The following is a 24,389-nucleotide window of genomic DNA, read 5'->3' as shown; positions in this document are numbered from 1 at the left end:
AGAAATATGGTCACCATTTCATGTCAAGCTAAATCTGCGCTGGCCATATTAAAGAGATATGACAACCAAAAACAACTTGTAAGCTAAATTATACAAACATAAGGTGACTTTAGATAAGTCTTGTATTTTAAAACGAGATTAAAATATATATTTCACTGGACTATCTCTAAAACGAGCTTTTAATAACATTTTTTTTTATTTTTACAATGCATACAATGTGCAATTTTAATACAGAAAAAAGCATTATACTTTTTAAAAATGAAGCACTGAATTTCTTTTGTAATTTGTTTGCAAAACTTGGTCAAAAGTTGAATTTTTCAATATTTAAGCATAATTTTAAACTGTAAAAGCTGTTTTTTTTTTAAGATAGACTATATTATTATTTTAAGTTATAATTTTTAAACAACAGTATTGACACAATGCAATTATATAATTGCATTTTCAGGAATGGTTTAAAGTAAATTTGCTACTTTTTGTTGGTTTACTTTGCTTTTTTCACCATAATGTTCTCCTTTTCAAAAAATTGTATGTCCGCTGCTAAACTTTGTGCTTTTCTTTTACCATGTTTAACACTTTCCCTAAAGAAAATGGAAATACATTTTGATCAAAAAAAAAAAAAAAAAAAATCAAATTAATCTTCCCTTAATCATCATTTATTACAAGCAACTTCTGATTAATTCAGAGTCACCGGTGCTAAATGAAAATGTAGCTCAAGATTGGTGAAATACACTTTCTCCAGAGCAAATTACGAGGACGACACAGATGCAGATTTCTTCTTTTATTATATCGCAAACAATAATGACATCCAGGTATATTGTTAACAGTTTGCTGAGTGAAGAGTGAGACCATAGTGGCGAAAACATCATGAGCTCTCCTGTAGGAGCTTGTTGTGCAGTCTGAAGCCCTCAGATGTGGTTCACAGGCAGGTTACAGAGGACAGGTGGACTTGAGGCCGGAGGAAACGACCCACAGACAGTGAAAAACCTGTCTGTGGGTCCCTTCACACACACCACACCACACCACACCAGACCAGACCAGACCAGAGAGCACAGGGATTGCTTGGGACCTGCGAATGTCAAAGGGGGGGTTTTCTTCAACAGGACACACACTTGCATACGACACCAGCAGCTGTGTTCCTCCGATTCTTACAAAAGAAACAGAACACACATCGTCCTGACCTTTGATTTACCGCCTTCCTTGCCTTGAAACCAAGGAAAGGAGGTGGTTTTTAATTTCTATTTTACAGTCTGGAGTGTCATAACGTGATCCTGAGGGAACAAGGATCATTTTCACAAGTTGGTCACATTGTATCGGACCAACAAGGAGGCTGATTTCTCGAGATAAACCAGATTGTACTGACAAATGTCTCCATTTTTGGCTTCAGCTAGAACATTTAACAACTTGGCATTTTTATCAACCATGCCAAATTGCACTAGAAGATTAGCTGATTCTCTCCTGGACAGAGAACAGCTTGTAGGAAAGGAGAAAAAAAAAACCTTAGTTGAGGGCGCACACCAAAGGGAGACATCAGTAATATTCCCTGAAAGAGAGAGGGTTTCTCCTTTGGAAAATCCTAGTCTGCCACAATCCCATTGCATTTACAGACGAAGGAGGCTGTAAACCTCTTTCAAATAGCATCACAAACATCAAAACCAGCCCTTCCACAACCGAGAAACAGAGCTGTCTGAACCTGCCGAGCCAGCCTTTTTCCTTTGAGCACACAGAGACGAAAAGTTTCTCTCCTCATCATTCAAACCAATTAGTCTCTGATAAGGCGGCTCTGGTATTTTTTTTGTTTTTTTAAAAAGGAATATTGTTCTGACAGCTTTGCCTCTGGCGCAGGTTAACATGCAGCAGTGCTACATCAACAGGTCACATTAGGCTCACAGTAGCCACTAGCAGGAGCTTGAGCAGCAGATCACCACATCCAGTACACACAGGAAGAGGAAAACTTGGCAAAGAAGCTAAGATAAGAAGTTCAGTTAAGCAGTGGAAGTCTTTATTAGCCAAGAACTGCATTGGAATGAAAAGGCTAATCAAAAAAAAAAATTATAGGTTTATGCATTTATCAACATCATTAAATCTTAATGTTGTCTTTGATCGTCGTTAAAAGGACCAAAGATTTAGTGAAAACAGGGATGTGCAAGATTAATGAATCACCTTGCCAGCTTTAGTTAGAGGCAAGATGTTTCATTGTTTTCCTCCAAGGGGAGTGGAATGGTTGTTTTCTACAGCGTGGACTGGATTACAGTTATTTTCCAGTCTTTCCCAAAAGAAAAAAAAAAATAGCCGTCCTGTTTTAACTGTTACTGTTCCACAAAAGATCAAACGCCGAACGTTTGAGGAGAGCCACTCAGGAGACGTGTGCATACGTGTGTGTGAGGCGGTCTGTGGAAGTTCGCCTGTAGAGATCCTTCAGTACGTCAGCGTCAGACCGCTCTACAGACAAAAACAGCATACACAGATCACTTAGCATGTCCGCTGCTAGCGTTTCCTCACTAATCCTAAATTCCCATCCAGTTCATCCTTTAGTGCGATATTACAAAACTGCCAAATCTCTTAATAACAAGCTAAATTTACATTTCATATTTTCACAGAAAGCTGATCTTTTTTTTTTTTCTTTTTTTTCCTTTTTTTTCTTTTTTTTACTCAAAACCATTTTTATTATGCAGAACATATTTCACCCCTCAGAAATGTGATATCTTTGCACATCCCAGATATCAAACCTGGGGGGCTCACTTTGACTCCTCGTCATGCCTTTTTGCTTCCTCCTCAGGCTCTTGTTTGTAGCCTTCAGAGGCGCCATGGGACAACTGAGCATCTTCTATATAATTCCTATATTACACAAAACCCCCGCCAGGACCGACCGGTCAGGGTCCTAGAGGTGGGACAGAGGATTCAGTTCGACAAACGTCTGACATGCAAGGTCACGGGAAATGATCTCCTACAGAGGGGGAGACACACCCAGGGTCTTTATCAAGTGCTAGAGATTAGAAATGGTTTTAATCCCTGAACTCTGCTCAGGTTGCTGCTATGACCCAGGGCGCTCACTGTCAGCAAAAAAAAAAAAGAAAAAAAAAAAGCCAAACAGGCTAAATCGGGCTTCTGGTGAATAGCTCAGAGCTGCTATTCACAAAGCTAAGTTTAAAACATTTAATTGTTGACTGCAGATAATTTATTAAACGGGATAATTCATCTAAAGCCTAGCAGTAGTTCATGTGCCACCATGACAAGAGTACAAAGCTGTGTTTTTTTTTAAGCCCCCGAGGTCCAAGGACAACAGTTTGAAACATTCGTATATACAGCCATTAAAATATTACCTAGTTCCACATGAAGAGAAATGGTATGCACACTTGAGAAGTGATGTTATAAAGCTACAGATTATTTCAATAACAAAGCCCCACAGACAATCTTATCGCATCGTATATGCTTTTTCCTGCCTTATCTCTCGAGAGTTTCACCAAGCTAGGCACCGACATACTACGACAGTGAAGGAGAGAAATAACAAAGAAAAAAAAAAATCCTAAATAAAAAAATAGACAAAAATAAATCTTACACATAAAGACACTGTCATTTCTTAAATTATCGTTTTTTTTTTTTTTTTTAGTGCCCTACATTTTACACCCAGTCAAAAACATCTGCCTTCGGTTGGTCGGTAAGGCTGCGTGACAGACGGCCAGCCCTGTGTTAAACCTATGGTACTTCTAGACAACGTTATGTAAATTTACAGTATACAATTTTGGATTACCATGCAAGAATACTTTTTTGTGTAACATTTAATAGCTTGATCTACATCCAGGAATAATTTACATAGAAGGACAAAAGTTATTGGACCAGAGAGCGCGATGGGTAAATAACCATGGTGGTAAGTGCAGCCAAAGGAGATGAAGATGTGCGGGCGAGGTTTAGGTTAGGTGGAGGATGATGAGGAGGAGGAGGAGGAGGGGGGAGGTGGAATGAAAGGGGTGGTGGAATGGCTGGGAGAGGAGGAGGAGGAGGAGGTGGGTGGTGGGGATCCAGAGGAGCGCCTGGGTAATTGGGGTGTTGGTCCAATCCTCCGAGGTCCAAATCAGCGGCACTCCCACACTTTTACTGTTTGATCTACGCTCCCAGTGACCACGTAGGGAGCAGCCTTGTGGAAATCTGCGGAGGAAACAAAGATCATCAGAACAAAGCAAAAAAAAAAAAAAGAGGAAATCAACCTTGATTATGATGAGAAATACTAAAGAATGAGACTACTGCACATATTATCCCCTCTTCAACCTCTTTCTATCACAATAATACTAATATAAAGATGAATTTAACGTCAACTAAGTGACTAACAGTCACCCTGACAAGCTCCAGTTTAACACCGACGGTCTCAACCTGTCGACACCTTTCCAGTTACACGACTATGAGCTGTTTGGGCTGCCACAACACATCGTGATGTATTGTTTACTTGACTATCAACACTCACTTTCATTCTGTTTGATTCAACAAAAGTAGATGTGGACGTATACACGCGCTGTTCCTTTGTGACCGGTCTGGGGACCAGGGGCAAACTGACGGTCATGAATTTAATTTCACTTAATCCAGATATTGTTAAAATGGGTCAAAATGAAGCTGAGCAGATAACATTAAATATGAATGGGCCACCTAAGTGTGGGAAACACGTCATTCATCATCAAGTGATGATATCAAGCCATTGGAAACAGGTTCCAGACCTCTGGATCATCGCCCGTATTGAGATTTTTTCAACAAGGTTGAACAATGGAGCTTTTTGACGGCTTGTTCCCCCAGCTGGAAAAACAACGAGACTATCAGAGCTTTGCAGGTAGAATTAATAAAGGACACCATCTTCCTTTTCCAGAGTGAAAAAACATTACATTCATGAAAAATAACAGTGGAAAGTGTTGATAACATCATCGACGCAGCTGTACAGGTCACTGCAGGTCGACTTGAAGAGGTCGACCTAGTGACAAACCGACCATGTCCTCACAACGTTCCTGGTTGGTCTGCTACTAATGATTATTTTCATCATTAATTCATCTGTAGATTATTTTCTCGATGAATTGATCAGTAATTTGGTCTATAAAATGTCAGTAAATATCGATCACTGTTTCCAAAAGCCCAAAATGCAACCTCAGATGTCTTGTTTAGTCCCGACCAACAGTCCACAACCCAAAGATATTCAGTTTACTGTCATAGACGACTAAAAAAAAACAAAAAACAAAAAATATTCATTAAAGCTGGAATGAGATAATTTTCTGTTTTTTCTTAGAGAACAATTCAAAGCAATATCAAAATAATTGGCAATTAATTTTGTCAATCGACTAGTTCTTCTTTGTTGCATATCATCCCTTTTCTCTTTTCCTGCCATTTCAAAAAAATAAAACAACTACCACTACTCAACTACTGAATTTGTTTATTTCTTCAATCATCATGAAAAACGTAAACTGCTCCGAGCAACCGCTACCACAGCTTTTGTGTCCACTGAAAATGACAAACAACATTGATACGTGACTCGCTACTGATTGATTGGTCGGTGAAAAACAAAATGATCGTCCCAAACAGAATTCGCTCACAGGAACGACATGCAAATATATTTGGATTATCAGGTTATTAGAAAAGCTGAATGCCGACACATTTAAGGAAAAGTAATTGGTGTTGTATTGTGTGTACAGACAGGACAATGGTTTTAGAGAATAACAATTTTTTTTTTTTTTTCAATGAACAAAGGTGCTTTGTCTTTTTCACACCGCTCCAGAATTCATCACATCAATAGCTCACAGCGATATCCTCTTTAGTTGAAGCAGGACTTAAGAGGCCTGGGTTTCAAACAGCTTGCCAAGGAAAAGTTGGCTGAAGAGCTCCTCAAGAGAATTCCTGAGCCTTGATCTGCTGAAAAGCCGCAGATTCGAGGAGGGGGAGGCGGGAAAATCCTGGAGCGCTTGTCTACCTCTTAAACCCCAGCTGCCAGTAACCCTCAGGACGCTCCACACACCGGCCGTGGAGAAGCTGAGCTTCTTTACAAATACTCAACCTTCCTCTACCACTAAACACTGAGCGTGAAATACGGAGGATCTTCACTCACCTCAAGAGACCAACTGAGAAAACAACAAGCTTTTTTTGGGGGGGAGTGGGGGGGTGGGGGAGGTGGCTGCTTACCCAGAGAGGTAACAAAGTGTTCGTGGGCACACAGGGTTTTCATGCAGCGTTTGTTCTTGTAGTCCCAGATCCTTAAGGTCTTGTCATCCGCACAAGTCACAATAAACTTGCCTCCTGGGTGGAAGAGGATACCACGCACCCAGTTGTCATGGCCAACCTGCGAGACAGACAGACAGACGCTGCTGACGACCAAATCATCTCACTGATGAAGCACAAATGTGAATGTGAAGCGCTCTAGACCAAAAACATTAAATCTAATGGTTTAGGTTAGTAGCCTAAGATGGTTCCTCACCAGTGTCATAAGGCACATGCCAATGCTAACATCCCACATCTTGATGGTTTTGTCTCTGGAGCCAGACAGCAGGAAGGGGCCTGGCTTACCGCTCTTCTTGGACTGGTAAGGCACAAAAAAGGACAGAAAAAAAACCCAAAGTGAAATATCAACAATGGTGCAAAACAAATACAGCATGTTTGTAATTCATTATTGCAACTCGGAAGAAAACATTTCATAATTAATGCAAAGAAAACAGATCATATTAAACATTATGATTCAAATAGATGCATTTTTGTCACAAAACAGTCACCTTCAAATATTGTAAAGTAAAAGTCAAAGTCTGATAATACAGAGCTGCAACTATTCATTAGCTTTACTACCGATCAATCTGCCGATTACTGTCTTGATTAATCGTTCAGTCTCTAAAATGTCAGAAAAGAAAGAAAAATGCCCTTTATAATTTACCAGAGTCCAAGGTGACGTCCTCAAATCTGATGTTGCAGCAACTCCTCACATTTATAGCACTAAAACCAAAAATCTTTGGCTTTTTTGATTGAGAAGTGACTGAAATGATGAGTATATTATCAAAATAGTTGCCAATTAATGTTCTCCCAATAGACTTAACGACTAATCTAAAGTAATACAAATTATTTTTTAAGGCAGTCTCTTTTTTTAAAAGGAACTGCATTGTGGTCTTACATTGATTCCCGTTTCACTACAACAACAATAAAAAGGAAGTGAAGTGTAATTTAAATCCCCTCGTCATGAGTCACCATTAGAGTAGAGAGAGGTTCACTTAATTTACTACAAAATACAAGATGTTTGAAAGCTGCGTCAGGCACTAACAGTCATTACATGCCAGATGGCTTTGACTGCATCAGCGGAGATTGTGTTCAAACAGCCTTGCAGGTACATGTAAACAATAACTAGAAATTTGGGAAAGGAGTCGTGTTTTAGTGTAAAACATCTCAGCGGAAACTGCATCAGAAGACACAGAGTAGCAGAACATCCCCGAATAAAAAACACTTGCGGGCGATTGTGAGTGTTTCACGTTGCTGGTAACTAGCACGAGAGCACATGTGCAAACATCTGTGTGACAACATCTGTCTCTCTGGCTTCAGGTCTGCCCAGAGTCAACAACTCCATCAGTCCAATTAACAGGCATTAATATGCAAATTCTGTACAGGTTTAATTTTAGTCGAGTCAGTTTTATTTATAAAGCATCAAATGACATCAGAAGTTATCTCAGGGCTCTTTCCACATAGATCAGGTCTAGACTGTACTCTTTATTTTACAGAGACCCAAAACTCCCCTGTGAGCGAGCACTTGGCGACAACAGCAAGAAAAAACACTCCCCTTTGAGTTTAGTTAAGTTACAAAAACAACACCAAAAATCTGCTTCTGTGCAAGTGAATCCTGTTTTTCACTTCTCACAACTGCTGCGAGGGAAAATATTGTTTTAATCTGACAAGGCCAGAATTGGACACAGTTGATCACAAGGCATGAGGAGGGAGTGTGGGCTGACTCTCGGTCATGCTGCACACACACACATACACACACACACTCTTCATTTCAAGCTGGTCTGTTAACATGGCTGTCAGTCTGAGCAGTGACGGATAAGACTCGCTGACATGGCTACGGATGTAGAAGGGGAACATACTCTCCGTCATCTTATAGCGCGAGAAAGACCATGTTATCACGGAGAGATCGGATCGAATAAAACTTTGTTTGCCTCAGTACTTAACCATGAGTTTACCTGTTACATCTGCTTTCACTCAAGGAAATACACAAGCTCCATCACGATGCTTTGTGTGAGATTGGCAGCAAATGGTTGTGTGTATATAACAAATGCGTGACTGTGCTGCTGGTTTTTCTTGTCATTCATTGTCTCATTTGGGCCAAAATGTGGAAAATGTGTTTCCAGTTCCACAATTTCTCACCAGTTATCACATTCTGACTGCTCTGCTACTGATTGACTGTCCTCTCTGCTGTTCTTTCATGATCAATCACATTGAACATCATGAGTTTAATGGGTTATTTTAGTTCTGTGCCTTAATTTCAGTAATTGTACATCTACATTATGTCAATCTACTCTAACTAATAGTGTACCTGTGTGCTCCAACTGTATAACTGACTTAGAAACTGCACAACAAAAAGACACCTTAAAAAAAAAAAAAAAAAAGACTCATACCCTCCAGACCTGAAGATGTTTCTGATAAACAGGAGGTCTGAGCAGTCTCTTACCTCAGAGCCTGTGGCGTCGAGGATGGTGGGGTAGGCGCTCTCTGGCGCCCAGGAGATGCACTCCACCACGTGCTCATGCTCCCTCAGTTCAGCCTTGCACTCTTTGGAGGCCACGACCCACACGCGCACCGTCTGGTCGTTGGAGCAGCTGGCAACCAAAGTGCCGTCCTGGTTGGGCCGCACCATACGGACCCACTCCCTGTGGCCTGTGAAGGTCTTCACACAGTAACTAATGGGCAAAAAAAAAGAGAGAAAAAGTTATCACGTTGTCAGACTGGATGTGACTAATGAAGCTGAACATCATGCTAAAACTGAGGTTTTAAGGATGGTTTAAGGATGTCTTCAGAAAAAAAGCGTACCCAGTTGCAACCTCCCACATTTTCATGGTTTTGTCCCTTGAGGCAGAAATGATGTGGTCTCCATTGGGCATGATGGCTACAGACGAAACATTGTGGTCATGTCCTGGAAAACAAAAGACGCGAGCAAGAAGTCAGTTAAGAGCCACAGACTATTATAAATTAAAACATAATTTAATAATTTCAGACCTCAACATATGATCCCTTTAATCTTCACTTATTTCCTTTAAACAGAGGACTCATACAGAAAATTCACTTATCAGCCACAATATTCTATTTATTTATTTTTTTACGTCTTCAGCCACCAACAGCGCCAAAAACCTCCGGGTTTGGGCGCATTTAGCCAATTAAATGACAAGCGAGGCGGCCAATTTGCTGGGGCTTACTTTGTTCCACGGAGAATAAGAGATGCCTAATTACCTAGGTGCTGGGCCATATTTAAGCTGCTAAACAGACGAAGACAACAGTAAGTATACTCTGAAAGGCCAGCTTAACTGAGTGCGTGTGAGTGTGCGTCTGTGCACGCGCACATGCCATCAGGCTATAATAATGGGTGGCAGCCACACAGAAAAGTGCTATCTAGTGCTGAAGAGGATAATTAAGCTGCTGTCCAAATCAGCTCTAATCTACTTCACCAGTTGGCCTCATGTTTTTTTTAAGATGTGAAAAAAGGTGGAGTGGATGGGAAAAAAAAAAAAAAAAAAAAAGAGGAGGAAAGGTTGAGTACGACGAGTTAAAAGTGAATGAAGATGGAGAACAAAGCATCGGTTTAATAGAAGGAGGAGACCTTGATCTCTGCACTATAAGTTGTTTTTTTTTCTGCGCAGCGTGAACGCAGCTCATCTGTTTGAAGAAGCGTGCCAGCAGCTCACACCCACCATTAAAGAAAAAAAAAAAAAGAAAAAAAAGAAAGAAAGATTGGCAGCCAGTGAAATCTGTTGCTCACTTGCACAAAATGCCGGATTTACAACTCCGGCGAGCTTCTTGTCTGTTTGCCAAGAAGGTTTATTTATTTAATTGATATTCATTCATGGCAGCTTCACAGTCAGACATTAATGGGCACTTCTAGTGGAGGTTTGAAGACGAGAGCTAAATAAATTGTGAAATGCTGAGGCTTCGTATTGTTTAAACTGCTGCTGGCTGGTGGGAGTGGGGGCGGTGGCGGGGTGATTCCTATGGTGGTCCCTAAAATCAGAAGAGCCTGAAGGTACATGTACGCTATGCTGCCATCATTTACTTGGCAATTAGGGTGTTAAACAGGGGGGGAGTACGCCTGAGGGCTGCTTCAGTGATGACATGACCAATGGCGTTGTAGATTCACTGATAGGAAAATGAATGTAGATGGGCTTATTAAAAAACCTGAAACGATTCTTTACTATTAAATGTTGTCAAGAGCCTGTAGGAGTATCCCGTGGCGGGGAGAGGCTACTAAGAGAGACGACTAAAACTGTCCATTTGTCAAGAGCTGCTCGTGAATCTCAGCAGAGGGTGAGGCTGTGAATTGGAGCAGACTGAGCCTCATCCACGGCATCAAATGTGATAACGAACAGCATCTGCATCACCTGAGCCCCGCGCACAGTCACAAGCTGGTTTTCACAAGCGACGTTTATACAGCAATGATGCGGAAACCATAACGAAGCGCGTTCAACACGGGTAACACGGATGGTAGCAGCTGTGATACTTGTCTGCTGATTTTGGACAATGCTCGTCTTTCTGCTTTATCTTGTCAAAAAAAGTGGGTGTCTGCAGGGTTCACCAAGTTAAATTCAAGACATTTTAAAAGATCTTTTTTGTATTTAGAAAGCCATTAATACTCTTGATATGATATGATAACTTAAAATAAACATAATCTGGACTCAGACAAGCAGCAGAAAATGGATGAATTAACCAAAATGAAACCAAAATGAAAAATGAGTGAAACTCTTTTAGGTTTGTACCAAAAACAAACACTTGTCCATTATGCGTTGATGAGCTGCCTATCTACGGTAGCAGACAGTAGCGACACGGTTTGCTCCAGTTCTGATGGCGCTGACTGAAACTCCAAAACAAAGGATTCAACAGCCTCCTGCACGTACAGTCCACTGTCAAAGCAATCACACTCTCAGGTTAGAGATGTATAACATCTCCTGACAGCCTGCGATCGGATACAAAAACATTTCAACTAATATTACTTCCTGCAAGAGAAAATATTAAGACTTTTATAAATTCAATTTAAGGAACCTTTTTTTTTTGAGGAAACTCAATTAAATGCTTTTTAGGATCTGCAGAAACCCTGTTAAAGAAATTGTGTTTTTATCTTCTTACCATGCATGGTCCTGATGCACTCGAAGCCTTGGAAGTCCCACAGCTTGATAGTCATGTCTGCAGAGCAGGAAGCTAGCAGTTTTCCGGTCTGGTCAAAAGAGATGTCCTGCACCGAATCTGTGTGGCCCTTCAGTGTGCGTTCAAAGTCTCCTGTCTCGTAGTCCCACACCTGAAGATGAGCACATATATCAACTTTAGAGAGACCGACATATTACAGAACATAAAAAATAAACATCACAGCCTGTATACCGCTGAGAAACGCTCTTCTGTTCATTTCTGAGCTGAATCCCTTTCCAAACACCAGCAAAGCCCCCAAATGTCACATCATCTGTGGCCCCATGTCACTCTGTTTCTCAGCTAAACAGTCCAGCAGCCAAAATATGCTGAGAGGACAAACAGAGAGAACCAAGCTGAGCAGGGAAGTCACATTACAGCCTCCACAATAAGACATGCTGATGGCAGAATTATTAAAAATGACTGTACTGCCATGACTTTTGTCCCAAGAGCTCATACAAGCCACACCACACCCCCTTTATATATTGAATTACAGGATCTGTGACGCATTACTGTTGCTAATGGCCCAGACACATGTGCCAGGATGCTGATTAGGGTTACAGTTAGGACTGATAAAAGCCAAGAGAGAGTTTATTGTGCCGAGTACGCCACTGCCAGTTGGAGTACAGACAGAATATGGAGTGAATAGTAGTAAAGCCTGATTTTCTAGCCTGAGAAAGCTGTTATGTCCTCTCTGGCTTTCAAGCAGACAGACGGTTTGTCAGAGGGATAAACCCTCCTTGGTTCCTCTCTTGGGGTGGGGGATTTTGGGCAGACGGTTACAGGAGACCCCCACCCTCTCCTCCTCCTCCTCCACTACTCCCCCAGCCCTTCTGCCTCCCCCCTCTAAAGGAAGCTACAGACAGTGCAGATGGCTGCGAGGTACAAAGTGCACAGGGGGGGTTTATCCTAGAGAAGATCAATGTAGTTAATGTGTTTGGAGGTACACCAGGTCTACTCATAACTGTATTCAGCAGCAGCATCTTAGGCACATAATCCATTGGCTGCCTGTAACTCAACTCTAAGAAACTGATCATTCTCACTGGCACTTCTTTAGAGCATCATTAACGCAGCTGGCTGCCAAACAACTTGCCCTATTTCACAATGATTAATAGTTTACATTCTTTCAGAGAAAATGCCTTGGATCTTAGTCATTCAAAGGCCAACAATAACACAAAGACTTTCTTTGTATGTGCCATTCATGAAGTAAACGACGGGTAAACTGACACACAAGCTCTTTGGCCCTTGTCTAAATTAGACCTGCCTCTGGTTGACATGTTTGAGCGAGCACAGCTCTGCACTCAAAACCTGCTGATTTACATACTGTGAAAGGTTAGACGTGAACTCGAGGTAACATCTCGCCATGCAAAGATCTGCCTCGTTAGCAGCAGAGGAGGAGAGAGGACGAGGAAAATGAAGGGGAGGATGATGCAAAACTAACAGAGTGAGGGACAATACAAACACAGGAGTGAGTAAGAAGAGAAAGGGCAAAAACAGGGTACAATTTGGCTTAGAAAGCAAAACCCTGTGACACTTAACACCGTGCACGCTGATGGGAAGAGAAATAGCAGGAAGACGGTCTCTATCCTGGTTCCAGACCCCTGACTCGCTGCCCACATCTGACTTGCTCAGCGATTTATAGGTCTAGGTTATAGGTCTGGAGTTGTGCCCATAGGTTGGAGAAATAACTGACTGTTGACATCACCTTCCTACATAGCGTGCTAACCAAGTAGCTAGTTAAACACATGCATGAACTACATAAAATAACCAAATATTTCCAAAGCGTAGATTAGATTCACGCAGCTGTACAGAAATAACAACTCCTAAAACACAACATTTCATTGACTGTCCTGAAAATCGATCCGATTAATTAATGTACCAGTTTATCTACTACACATTTAACATTTAAAATTCCTGCCAAAGTTCCCTGAAACCAAAAGTGCCATCTTCAAATAGCTTGTTTTAATCAAACTAACAGCACAAAACCTCAAAATATTCAATTTACTTTCACATAACACCAAGACAGGAAGCAAAGTGAGAAGCTGGAAATAGGGATTTTTTTTTTGATAATTGAACAATTGTTTCAAGCAGAAATGCCAAACATTTCCTGGTTGCAGCTTCTCAAATTTGAGAATTTGAGGCTTTTCTGTGTCGTACATGAGTAAACTGAATTTCTTTGGATTTTTCACTGTTGATCAGATAAAACAAGACATTTGAAGACGTCACACACTTTTCCCTATTTTCTGACATTTTATATTTTAAAATAGTTGATTTCTCAATTAACTGCAGTTTCTGCGTTGTCTGAAAAATTAGTTGGCTGATAGACGTCTCACTACTCATTGATGAGGGCAAAACAAGACAAAACAGCTCTCCTCCCAGAAATAAAATCAGCCATCATAAGCATAATGTGAAACTCTGTAGCGTTCAGGCTGATTATCAGGCTGGGCGGCCTTTACTGGCGTGAGGTGGAAAGCAGATGAGCTCCTCAGTCAGTGACAGAGTGTAAGAGCTCAAAAGGTCTACTCCTCAATTAAAAATTCAACAGATCTGTTCAAAGGGAGGAAAGTAGGACACAAAGGGAGTGCAGGTCAGGCCACAGAGAGAGAAAAAGGCAGAGGTGCAAGAAGGCGGAGCAGAATTTTAGATGTCAGCCCAAGTCTGGCTCCTCCTGAGGCATGGAGGGCTATGATGGTGGGTAGTCATGGTGGGGCAGCTGATGCTTAAAGTGGAGGATAAATGGAGGGTGGCAGAGGGAGGGAGAGGCGGTGTTGGAAAAGGAAGAAGATGCCAAAACGAGGAGAGGAATCCCTGCTGTGTGGGTGTAGCCGAGGAGGAAATGTACATGTGTCTCTTATTGTCTCATGAATAAAATACACAGAACAAACAGCTCAACAGAATATTGGTATTGTGCAGTGAGGCAAGGATGAGACGCTGCTGCAGAAATAGCCTAGAGACAGATCATGGAGTTTATATATGGAATCTAGGGATACATAGATGACAGAGAGAGAGAAATACATGTGTAATCCAGGGCGTGTCTACAGAGGAGAGTTAGAGCAGTGGAGGAAAAGCTGAGGAGCGAGGCATTAGAGAGAAGTCAACAGAGGGAGCAAAAGCTGCCTCCAAGCTGATACTAAACTAAAACACCGCTGCGTTGATTTTAAACCTGAATCCTATTGTTCTAATGTGGGGAGGACATGTGACAATCTGACAAAACAGCAACAGAAGACTGCAGTCTGTCTCACAAGCAGCCGCCTCTCTGCTGTCCAACAAGATGCTGTGATGGGGTTCATTTCCAAATTTCAAGTTGGCCTGATCTCTGAAGACAAACAGAGGAAGCTCCAACAATCAGGCAACTGATAAATCTTTACAATGTGTTTTTGTCTCTGAAACCGACATACAAAATTATCTTCAAACATTTCTCATGAGTAGAAATATTTGCTGTAATCTACACATCTTCATGGAAACATTATCCTCCCCAAATATCACCCAAGCAGAGTCACAGCTGTGCTACCTGGTCAACCTGAGGATCTGTAGCTGGAGACATCGTGCACTAAATAACAGGATTTGCAGAAAACAGCCTGAACTGAACATCAGTTGTGGTTATTTACACTCATGATATACCGAGAAACACCTTGACTTGTGTGACTTGATGTTTTACACTAATGCTGAATTTATACTTAAGTGAAAAGTGTCGTGTGACAGCGTGTGGGCTGACGCTTTATCACATGACATTTTGTAATTATAGTTCAGATGTTACTATAACAACCAAAAGTCCAGCACAGCTGAGTTTTGTTTACATTCCAGACAGACAGAAATGGCAGCACATGCTGAACATACTGGACAATGGTGAACAGTTCATGTTTGACTTTAGTGAGTGGAACAAGAGGAAAGAGGGGTGGTCTGCCGGATCTCTAATCCAGATCCAAGGAGAATGTATCAGTTTATCAGGCAGATGAGGGAAACCGCAAAGAAATGCATTCAATAACTGGTCGACTGAATTGAATTGAATGAATTCTCATTAAGAGAAGGTCCTCAAGGTAGATTGTGTCAACATTAATCCTGCAAACAATTTGATTTATATTCAGAGCCTGAGGCAAAAAATAAATCTAATTTTACTCTTATTCCTGAATCTCTAACCTGACTCGCCAGATGGTTTGTTACACAGAACCATCTGAAAAGTCGTCCATAGAAACTGTACTTTCAAAGAAATACTTGGCAGGTGATTGGATGAACCATCTGTCCATCACCGTCTATCACCGTCTTACCTTGTGAGGCAGCTGGATTCGTGGCGCTGACTGGTCAGAACCACTGGTGGTTTGGACACAAGCGCATAACTTGAAGCCTGACACGATGAATTCAGCTGCTTCGCAAGGTAACTGAATCACTGCCAAACATATTTTTTCTATTTATTATGATGCTTCATTGATTCATGTTTCAATCACATGTCTTCAGTAAATAATATATTAAAATGAAAGATATTAGAAAAGCGTAGCAGTCACTGTTTATTCCAGGAAAACCGATTTTTCAAGCTTATTGTGAGACTTCTAAGGGTATTTATTCTCTTTGCGGTGTACTGAGAGATAGATGCTTGTCTGTAAAGAAACATCAATAGATGCAGAAAACAGATCAGGGTTATCAAATAATGTGTGAAGGAGGAGAACAAGCCAGCAGTGATTTCACTGATAGACTTATCAACTTATAAACTTATCAGTGAAATCACCTGCTGCAGCTTTTGAAACCCCTGAAAAACTGTTGAAAAACCATAAAAAAAGATTAAAGAAACCACAATTTCCACCATCCGGCAGCACTGACCTTTATTGTTGCGTCCTCAGAAGCCGACACCATGACACTGAAGACTGGGTGGAAGATGACGCGGGTGACCGGACTGCGGTGGCCACTCAGCGCGTACCGTTCTGGCGGGCGTGGGATCCACTCTTTGGGGTCGCGCTTCTGTGTGACGGGCCCACCCAGGGTGATCTCCTCCTTTGCTTCATTCAGTTTGGATTCAAGTTCCATCACCTGCGGAGAGCACACAGGTACAGGTTAGCAGTGTAGAGGCAGATGGTGAAATATATAGAAACATGTCTAGAAGGAGGGAATATAAAGATTCTTAAGATATTGGCTTTTAGGTTTGTGCGAGTCTGCGTTTTAGACAAATTATCATACATCAACAGTGGGGTTAATGTTTTGCTTGGAAGACTTTCATTTGGTGTTCACAGCGGATCCAACAGTAATGTCACGAACCGTTCACAAGACTACAATCCCCACAAGCATTCTTTGAGGAGGAAAAAACCCACAAACCTTCTTTTGTAATCTGATGACTGAGGTCCATTTTTTTTCCAAAAGGCCGGCGTACTTCTTATCCAATTCTTCATTCTGTAGAGAAAGAAAAAAACAAAACAAAACAGGATATCAGGAAAACAGATGAAGAAAGCCAATCAAAGACGTGGGCTCAGCATAATCGGTGCGGCCTGTGGGAGGGGACCAGCTGGGGTGGCATGTTGAGGTCTTTGGCTATAGTAAGAAAGAACAGGGAATTATTTACACACCCCTCACAGGCCAACACTGACTGCCAGACACTGCCAACCTACTGTACGACACATACGCACAAATACATACATACCACACACACATAAACACACACCCTAGTCCTAATCCTTCTCACACAAGCTAATCTCCTGCAGACAAGAAAGGCTTAGGCAGCTTACAGCCACACACCCGGTACTAGAGGCAGCGGTGGAAGTTAACTTGCGGCAGACAGAAGCCTGATTCCACCTGCAGGCTAATACCAGGAGGCGGCCGCTACCTTTTACATAATGACCTGCTGAGGAACCTCATGGTACATACAGTCTCTGTTTCATACTGCCAACAGATTACATGTAGAGGAAAGAAAACAAAACAAACATGGCATGTTCTCTCTGTAGCTAAATACAAACAAACTTTTTCTCAATTAATTGTTTGGTCTAGGACAGGAATTGGTGACGTCTTCCAATTGCTTCCTTCACCCAACCAACAATCTAAAATACAATGATATTTAATTTGCTACCATGTAAGACAAAAAAGCAGCAAATCTTCTCATTTGAAAAGCTGGAATAAGGAAATTGTGTCTGCAAATGTATTTTAACAATGAAACTATTATCAAAACCATCACAGTTTAGTGTTTGTTTCAGCTCTAAATAAAACCAAAAACTGAAATTAGCTAGTATTTATGAAGGTCTCAAGGTCTGACTGCGTTGTTTATGTTCATAAATACTATAATGATTAAACTAGAACATTCATGAGGCTGACAAGAACATTCATCTTTTACTTAAATGGAAACAGGGCTGCAAATAACTAGAGCTGCAACGATTAGTCAATTAATCACCAACTAATTTCTATAATTGATAAATCAAAAAAAAGGGATGTCAACAGTTAGCTGTGTAAAAGAAAACTGATTAATAGGTTATCATTTGATGTATTCCTTAAATATATCATACATGTTTCAGATAGTGTTTAACTTCAGTTTAGTGTTAGTTTGTGTTTCACACATGTTCTAAATTCCTCTGTGCTGTGTCTGTTCTAAACTTAGTTCTTTGCTGTGTAAGATGAGGCAGTTGTGTGTTTAACAGTTAGTTTATTCTGTTATACCCTTACCTGAGCCAGTGATAAGATAAACTGTAGTTATGTAGATGTTTATGTGTAAAACTGATAAGCTTTTAGAGGATAGTGTGGTTTGTCCTTAATCTAATATGGAACTAATGTTATTTTGTGATGCTACCTGGTGCATGCTTATGTACTGTCATATATGGTCGTGAAGAAAGACTGTTCCTAGGTTAGCTGAACTTTTGACTTATGTTTCTATCTGAGGGTTGTTTGCTGACCTGTAAGGTTAGTAAACAGATGTTTTAAATTCTGTACGACTAGTATTTAAGGGACTGGTTAAGTGCCAACCTTTCAGACAAAGAAAAGATAGCTAGGTGGTATGTATCTTTGTCTCCAGAACTATGATGCATTATACTTCTGATTGTATTATTTGATTACATTATTTCATAACCTGACAATGCTCTCTTTGTGTGTTTATTGAGTGATCAGCAATTTCCCATTACAGCCGTTAATCATAATAATTAAAGTAACACAGCTGACAGACTGTTAGCCTAGCATGCTTATCCTACCGTCTATCTATAATGATAACGTAGGTGTTACTTTGTTATTAGGCCATCACCCAGTTGGTGTGCTCAATGATTGAGACCAATATGCTGCCTATCAGTGTGGTAGAGGGTGAGGGATTGAAAGAGCTAGTTTGGTACCTCAAGCCCGTGTATGTTATGTCATCGAGAGCTACTCTGACTAAACACTTTGAAAATACTTTCAGGTGAAGAACGATGAGCTGAAAGTCAAGCTAACCAGAGCAGACAAGCTAGCTCTGACCGCCGACTGCTGAACAGCTCTCAGAAACGAAAGCTTCTGAGAGCTGTTTTATTCAATCAAAGCTGTTTTATTCAATCAAATCCCTAAAAATGCAAACATATTACATTTACTATCAAACATGATCAATAATATGACACATTACAAGCTGGAACTGGGAAATGTTTGGCATATTCTACTTTAATAAAATAATAAATTACTTAAAATGATGAATCCTTTGACAATAGTTGCCGATTTCTTTTCTGACGATCAACTAGTCGACTTATTGTCGCAGCTCTAAACAGAAATATAAACACAAAAGATAACAAAAGAAAGTGAAGCCTTGCTTTGTGTAACCTTATTCTACACACCCAATACAACAGTTCTGGTACCACTGTGTATAGTCGTGCCTTGAGGGGGTTACTAACTATCAAAGCATCAAAAACCCACATTGACAGACAGCCACGGGTGTCAGTGAGGGAGAAAATTAGCACTGCGCTCCAATTTCACAGCTAGCTCCTCAGCCTCGTCTGGAAACAAAAGCAGACATCCTGGAGGTGTGGAGAGCTGCAGGCGTCACCGAGGCCTATTTCTAACACTTGTCGATGACGAGAGGTGATTCCCACAGATGAATATGAGGTGTATAAAAAACACAAAGATGTGAACTGAGGCACTGCGGAGAAATGGAGGAGAAAGCAAACATAGAGGGAGAGCAGGGAGCCTAGTTTGGACAAGTCTGCCATCATCTAATCTGCCATCTGCCTGAACACTGTGCCTATGTCACCAACACACACACACACACACACACACACACACACACACACACACACACACACACACACACACACACACACACACACACACACACACACACACACAAAGAAGTGCCAGACTTCACTGCAGCCTGCCAGTCTATTGGCAGTGGGTTGTAAACATGAAAGCATCTCTGTGGATGTGTGTGCATGCAGGTATGTACATTTTCTTTCACAAGGGTAAGAAAAAACTGGAGCATGACCCCTATTAATTATTCCTGCTATGAAAACCTGCTGGTGCACAGAGCCTCGCATAGCATTAAACTTAAACCGCTACTCAAACAGCCACAAAGGACCAAAGTGAAGAACATTTAATGCACTCTACACTACACCTAACCACATTTAACAGACAAAAAAAACTGGTAATGAAAGTCTAACAACGTGTGCTAAGAGAGATGATGCTAAAAGTCACTTGGTTGGTTAGCATGGCGTTGCCAAGGCGTGTGCTTGGCTGAGCGCTAATACCCTACAGAGTGCACCTATCCCTTTCCCTACCCTGTGCCATTCATCCATTATTCAGCCTGCTTCCATAAGGCTGCCACAGAGAAAATGTCTGAGGGAAGAACGAATAAAGACACAGAGGAGAAGGGGGTGGGTGTCATGTGAAGGCAAGGTGAAAGAAGAGGTGCAACAGAAAGACGGGGGGGCAGCTGAGATGAAAAAGGGGCTCAGAAGAATCAGCAGAAATATGATAAACAGGGTTATAAATTAACAGTTTACCAATGAGCGCCGAAGCTCAACAAAACATTCGGAGCGCAAGAATCAAATTTGAGGAGGATGGTTTGTTTAAGGCATACTATGCAGGATTTGTCGGTTGGTGTTTGTAAACACAGACTTCCTCCCCAGCTAAACCAGAGGGAGAGAGAGAGAGCAGCAGTGGTCGATCAAGCTAGAGAGTGAATGAAGAGCGCGAGCGGCACTGGCCAGAACAAAGCTGTCAATCAGAGAGATAAACCACTATTTCCTGATTTTTTCACAGTGGTTACGTTCTTAAGCACAAATAAACACAACCACACCTCCGCAAAACCCTGCAGGAAGGTGCCGCATTGCCAGATTTGGTGTGAATGCAGAGCTTCATCCTGTCTGCTGTGGCCTCTCTGCTCTGTGTGTGTGTGTAGCTCAGCCCCGCCCTCGGTCAAGCAGACACACAGACCTGCAGCTCTTTATGACACCCATGACAGAGACAGAGAGCGGAGCGGAGCAGAGGATAGAGACAGAGACAGTGATGTAACCTGGTCACTACGCCACGAGTCCTGACCTCACACACTGCGCGCTGTTATTGGCTGGGGGCCAAATACCCACTGCCCAAAGTTTGACGCCCAGAAATGTCCCAAACAAAGCAAAATAATAAGAAAATAAGAAAATACAGGCAGAGGGCAGAGTCTCTGCAGATAAATACACCACTACACACTTTTAGTGGGTCATAAGTGATGATTGAGAGGGATTATTTGGGCTATACATCTTTCCTGCATAGTATGCCTTTAACCTCTACTTTTTTAAATTTCTTGGGGCACCTAAGTGCAGTCTGTATGTGAAAGATTTACATTGTTTTGGCTTTCTGCTCCAGCGCAGTGAACTGAAACAATGATCATGAAGTTGAAGTGATGACGTTTAGATTTATGAGTGTTTGAGGATGTTTGTTTCCATCACTTGCTGAAGACAAAGGAAGAAGAAGCAAGAAGCCCAAGAAACAACTAACAAGTGAAGATGGCTGCAGTGCAGGCCGAGCAGAACAGCATCAGAAGTGTCTGTTTATATCAGTGGATCATAAACTTCACACAGCAAAGGATTTGACACCAAATTTGCATGCGTGTATGCAAAGGGTTACAATTTCTACACTGTCAAACTAATGTGGATGTAAACAGAATCATCTTTAACCCAAATGTTGCCACTTTAATCTCAGAGTTATAGTTTCATTTCAAATCCAAGAGCAACAAAAATGTGTTCCTGGTCCGCTTGTTATAGACTGCATTATTTTATGGATTGTATACTCTTAAAATAGTCCCAGTGAAAAATTCTGAGCAACACAGAGAATAAATATAAATACGACTGAGATGCACCGTGAACTAGGGCTGTAGGCAGAAAATTTAAAGAGAAAGGAAACATGTTAATCATATTCAAATTCAACAAATTCTCATTTTACAAGCAAGCAAGGAAAATAATGTAGAAAAATGAGTATGTACCAGAGACTGTAATGTAATTGCAATATATAAGTGGAAAAAAGGTTTCCCTGAGATCATTTAGTAGTAATATGTGGCACAGACGCTCTAATCAGACAAACCACCATAATTGGGTGCAGGTGCTCCAAGTCACACTCGTGAACATGTTGACTAAAATGAGAAATGAAGTGGAAATCAAGACATATTGTTTGGATAAATTGGTCTGATTGACTGTGCGGATGTATGTGTCCACCCTTAATCTACTCACCATGTCTAATTCCGCCTCCTTCTTAAAAGTGGAATATGCTTCTTCATATCCATTGGAACGTAGATAATCGGCTATCGCTCGATTTCTGAAACAGACAAAGAGGACCCGTAATTAGTTCTCCTGATTAGCAGACAAGATAGTGGTTAGAGTGCCACGAGAAAGGACAATAATGGAGTTGTATTCATCACTGTAAAACAAAGACAGAAATGAGCATGTTCGGGAAATGTGTCAGACAGAGATGTAAATTTTACATGTTTTTCACACATTCAGATTGTGTTATCTCACTTTTGCACATATAACAAAAATGCTTTGCATGCATAAAGTCAGTCTTACACATAGTACCATCTATAACAATACATACAGACTCTCCTGCTCTCTCTCTCTCTCACACACACAGACACACACACCCCTCTCCGCCCATTTGACACAAATCCAGAGCACATCTGTCTGGGTTCTATAATGAGCTCTTGTTGCTGTGGGCAAATAATAGGAAGGGAAGACTCCCCATGGTGTAGATATGGGGAAAATGAGAGCCAATGTACATCCCATCATCACCTATATACACGCACACACACACGCACACACACACACACACACACACAAAGAAAAAAGACAGACAACTGCAGGATCATCCCTGTGAACTGAATAAGCTTCTGGCTACTGAGGTTTTTTTTTTTTTTTACTCAAGCTCATCTCTTCCTCATCACAAGTTTGCAGACACACACAAGAAGATATTCAGTGACACCAGACCTTTCAGAAAGCCGTCACAAAAGGTGTGTAACTGTCCCGCTATTTCAAATATGTCATGAGAGATGTCCAGATAAGATGGACAATAAGACGAGACAGGCAGAGCTGAAAGCGACGAGAAAAGAGGCTCCCTACACGCTTCCTGTTTTTGTCTCCTGGGCTGCAGTAAGGGAAACCCACACACAAAACACCCCAACACACACACACACACACACACACACACACACACACACACACAGGTCTGATTTATGACTCAGCCGCAAATCCATTTTTAAGATTTATTAATGAAGTTAAAGTTAGTTAGACTCAATAGTTCAGACTTTTATTCTTCTTCTAATTACATTCTCATGAGGGTGCAGAATGATGAATTATTCATTTAACATTTTTAACAAAGATACTAAAGAGCGTGTAGAGTACATGTGCACTTAGGGCTGTGACTACTAAATCGATTAGTTGTTTGTTCTATAAAATGTCAGAAAATGGTGAAAAATATCAATCACTATTTCACAAAGCCTGAGATTCAATCTAAAATGTCTTGTTCTGTCCCGACCAACAGTCCATAAGATAAAGATATTCAAGTTACTATCAGAGGACTAAAGACACCAGGAAATGTTCACATTTAAGAAACTAGAAACAGAGGTTTTTGCCTTTTTTTCTTTAAAAAAAATTACTCAAACCTATTAAATTGATTACCTATATAGGTTTTAATCAACTAATCAACTTAGTGACTTAATGGACTTGCAGCTTTACATGCACTATTGTAAGTAAAGTAAGGCGATACTTTGATTTAGGGCTGGCAGTAATTCAATATTGTAGATCAAGACAATATGATTATGTTGTATTATCATTTTGAAAAATTCTGTTGATCAAATTATGATTCCTGGCAAACAGCAAACAAAAACAAGAGTTATTATCAGATGCAAAACACTGGAACACAGTTCTTTGAATTCTAGTAAATAATTGATGTAATTTAGCATGTCTTTGCCATGTCATGAATGATCTATATCAATATCAAATAAATAATTGTATTAAAAAAGATATTGATCACAGCCATAATGCACAATCCTACCCTGATTATTATTACTAAAAGTCAGGATATTTTGGTCTCTGCCGCTTTGATTTTGACTGTTTAAAAATCTCCCTCAGCTTTATAGATGTACAATGACAAATCACTGGGATATTCCTCCTTCCCTTTTTATACAAAAGAGACAAAAACACTACAGTTTCATGACAAACAATTCGTTTGAATTCTGATTATCTCTTCAGGGACAGTTTTGGATTTGTTTTTCTTTTTTTACTCGTGCATTCAGTTTTTCTATTACACAAGAGACTTGGTAAACAAAAGAACAAAACAGAAAATAAAGAGACAGAAAAATGACCTAAAGAGCACAAACAAAGACACTGAATTCATGAATGTCTGATAAAAATGCTACTTTCCTCTTTAAGTAATACAATATTTCCTTGATTCCAGCCCTCCTGTGTTTGTGCACAGCGAAGCCCACCACTAATGCCAGGAGAAGCCAGACAAGCTGTCAGGCGGGCAATGCTTTGAGGTGCCAATACGGAAGGGGTGGGGGGTACAATCTGTCAGCCCAGTCTGTGCCCCCTGCGCCCTCTTGGTCAGCGTCGAGCACTGAAACC

General features: G+C 40.9%; 1 protein-coding gene across 4 annotated transcripts in view; it reads right to left on the bottom strand.

Moving 5' to 3' along the window:
- Positions 1 to 763: 763 nt before the first annotated feature.
- The window catches only part of LOC121898715 (lissencephaly-1 homolog), a 45,768-nt gene continuing 22,142 nt past the window's right edge, over positions 764 to 24,389 (bottom strand). For all 4 annotated transcript variants that reach the window (XM_042414077.1, XM_042414078.1, XM_042414080.1 and 1 more), the window contains exons 3-11: positions 22,002 to 22,086; positions 16,681 to 16,755; positions 16,192 to 16,398; positions 11,326 to 11,494; positions 9,025 to 9,127; positions 8,666 to 8,894; positions 6,440 to 6,541; positions 6,148 to 6,304; positions 764 to 4,143 (exon numbers count right to left, since the gene is read on the bottom strand). In XM_042414077.1, the coding sequence (XP_042270011.1) occupies positions 4,070 to 4,143; positions 6,148 to 6,304; positions 6,440 to 6,541; positions 8,666 to 8,894; positions 9,025 to 9,127; positions 11,326 to 11,494; positions 16,192 to 16,398; positions 16,681 to 16,755; positions 22,002 to 22,086 (1,201 nt within the window). In that variant the 3' untranslated portion in view covers positions 764 to 4,069. The remainder of the gene's footprint in view (positions 4,144 to 6,147; positions 6,305 to 6,439; positions 6,542 to 8,665; positions 8,895 to 9,024; positions 9,128 to 11,325; positions 11,495 to 16,191; positions 16,399 to 16,680; positions 16,756 to 22,001; positions 22,087 to 24,389) is intronic.

This window comes from Thunnus maccoyii, chromosome 6, assembly GCF_910596095.1.
Source record: "Thunnus maccoyii chromosome 6, fThuMac1.1, whole genome shotgun sequence".
NCBI lineage: Eukaryota > Metazoa > Chordata > Actinopteri > Scombriformes > Scombridae > Thunnus > Thunnus maccoyii.
This window is presented reverse-complemented; position numbering and strand designations above follow the sequence as displayed.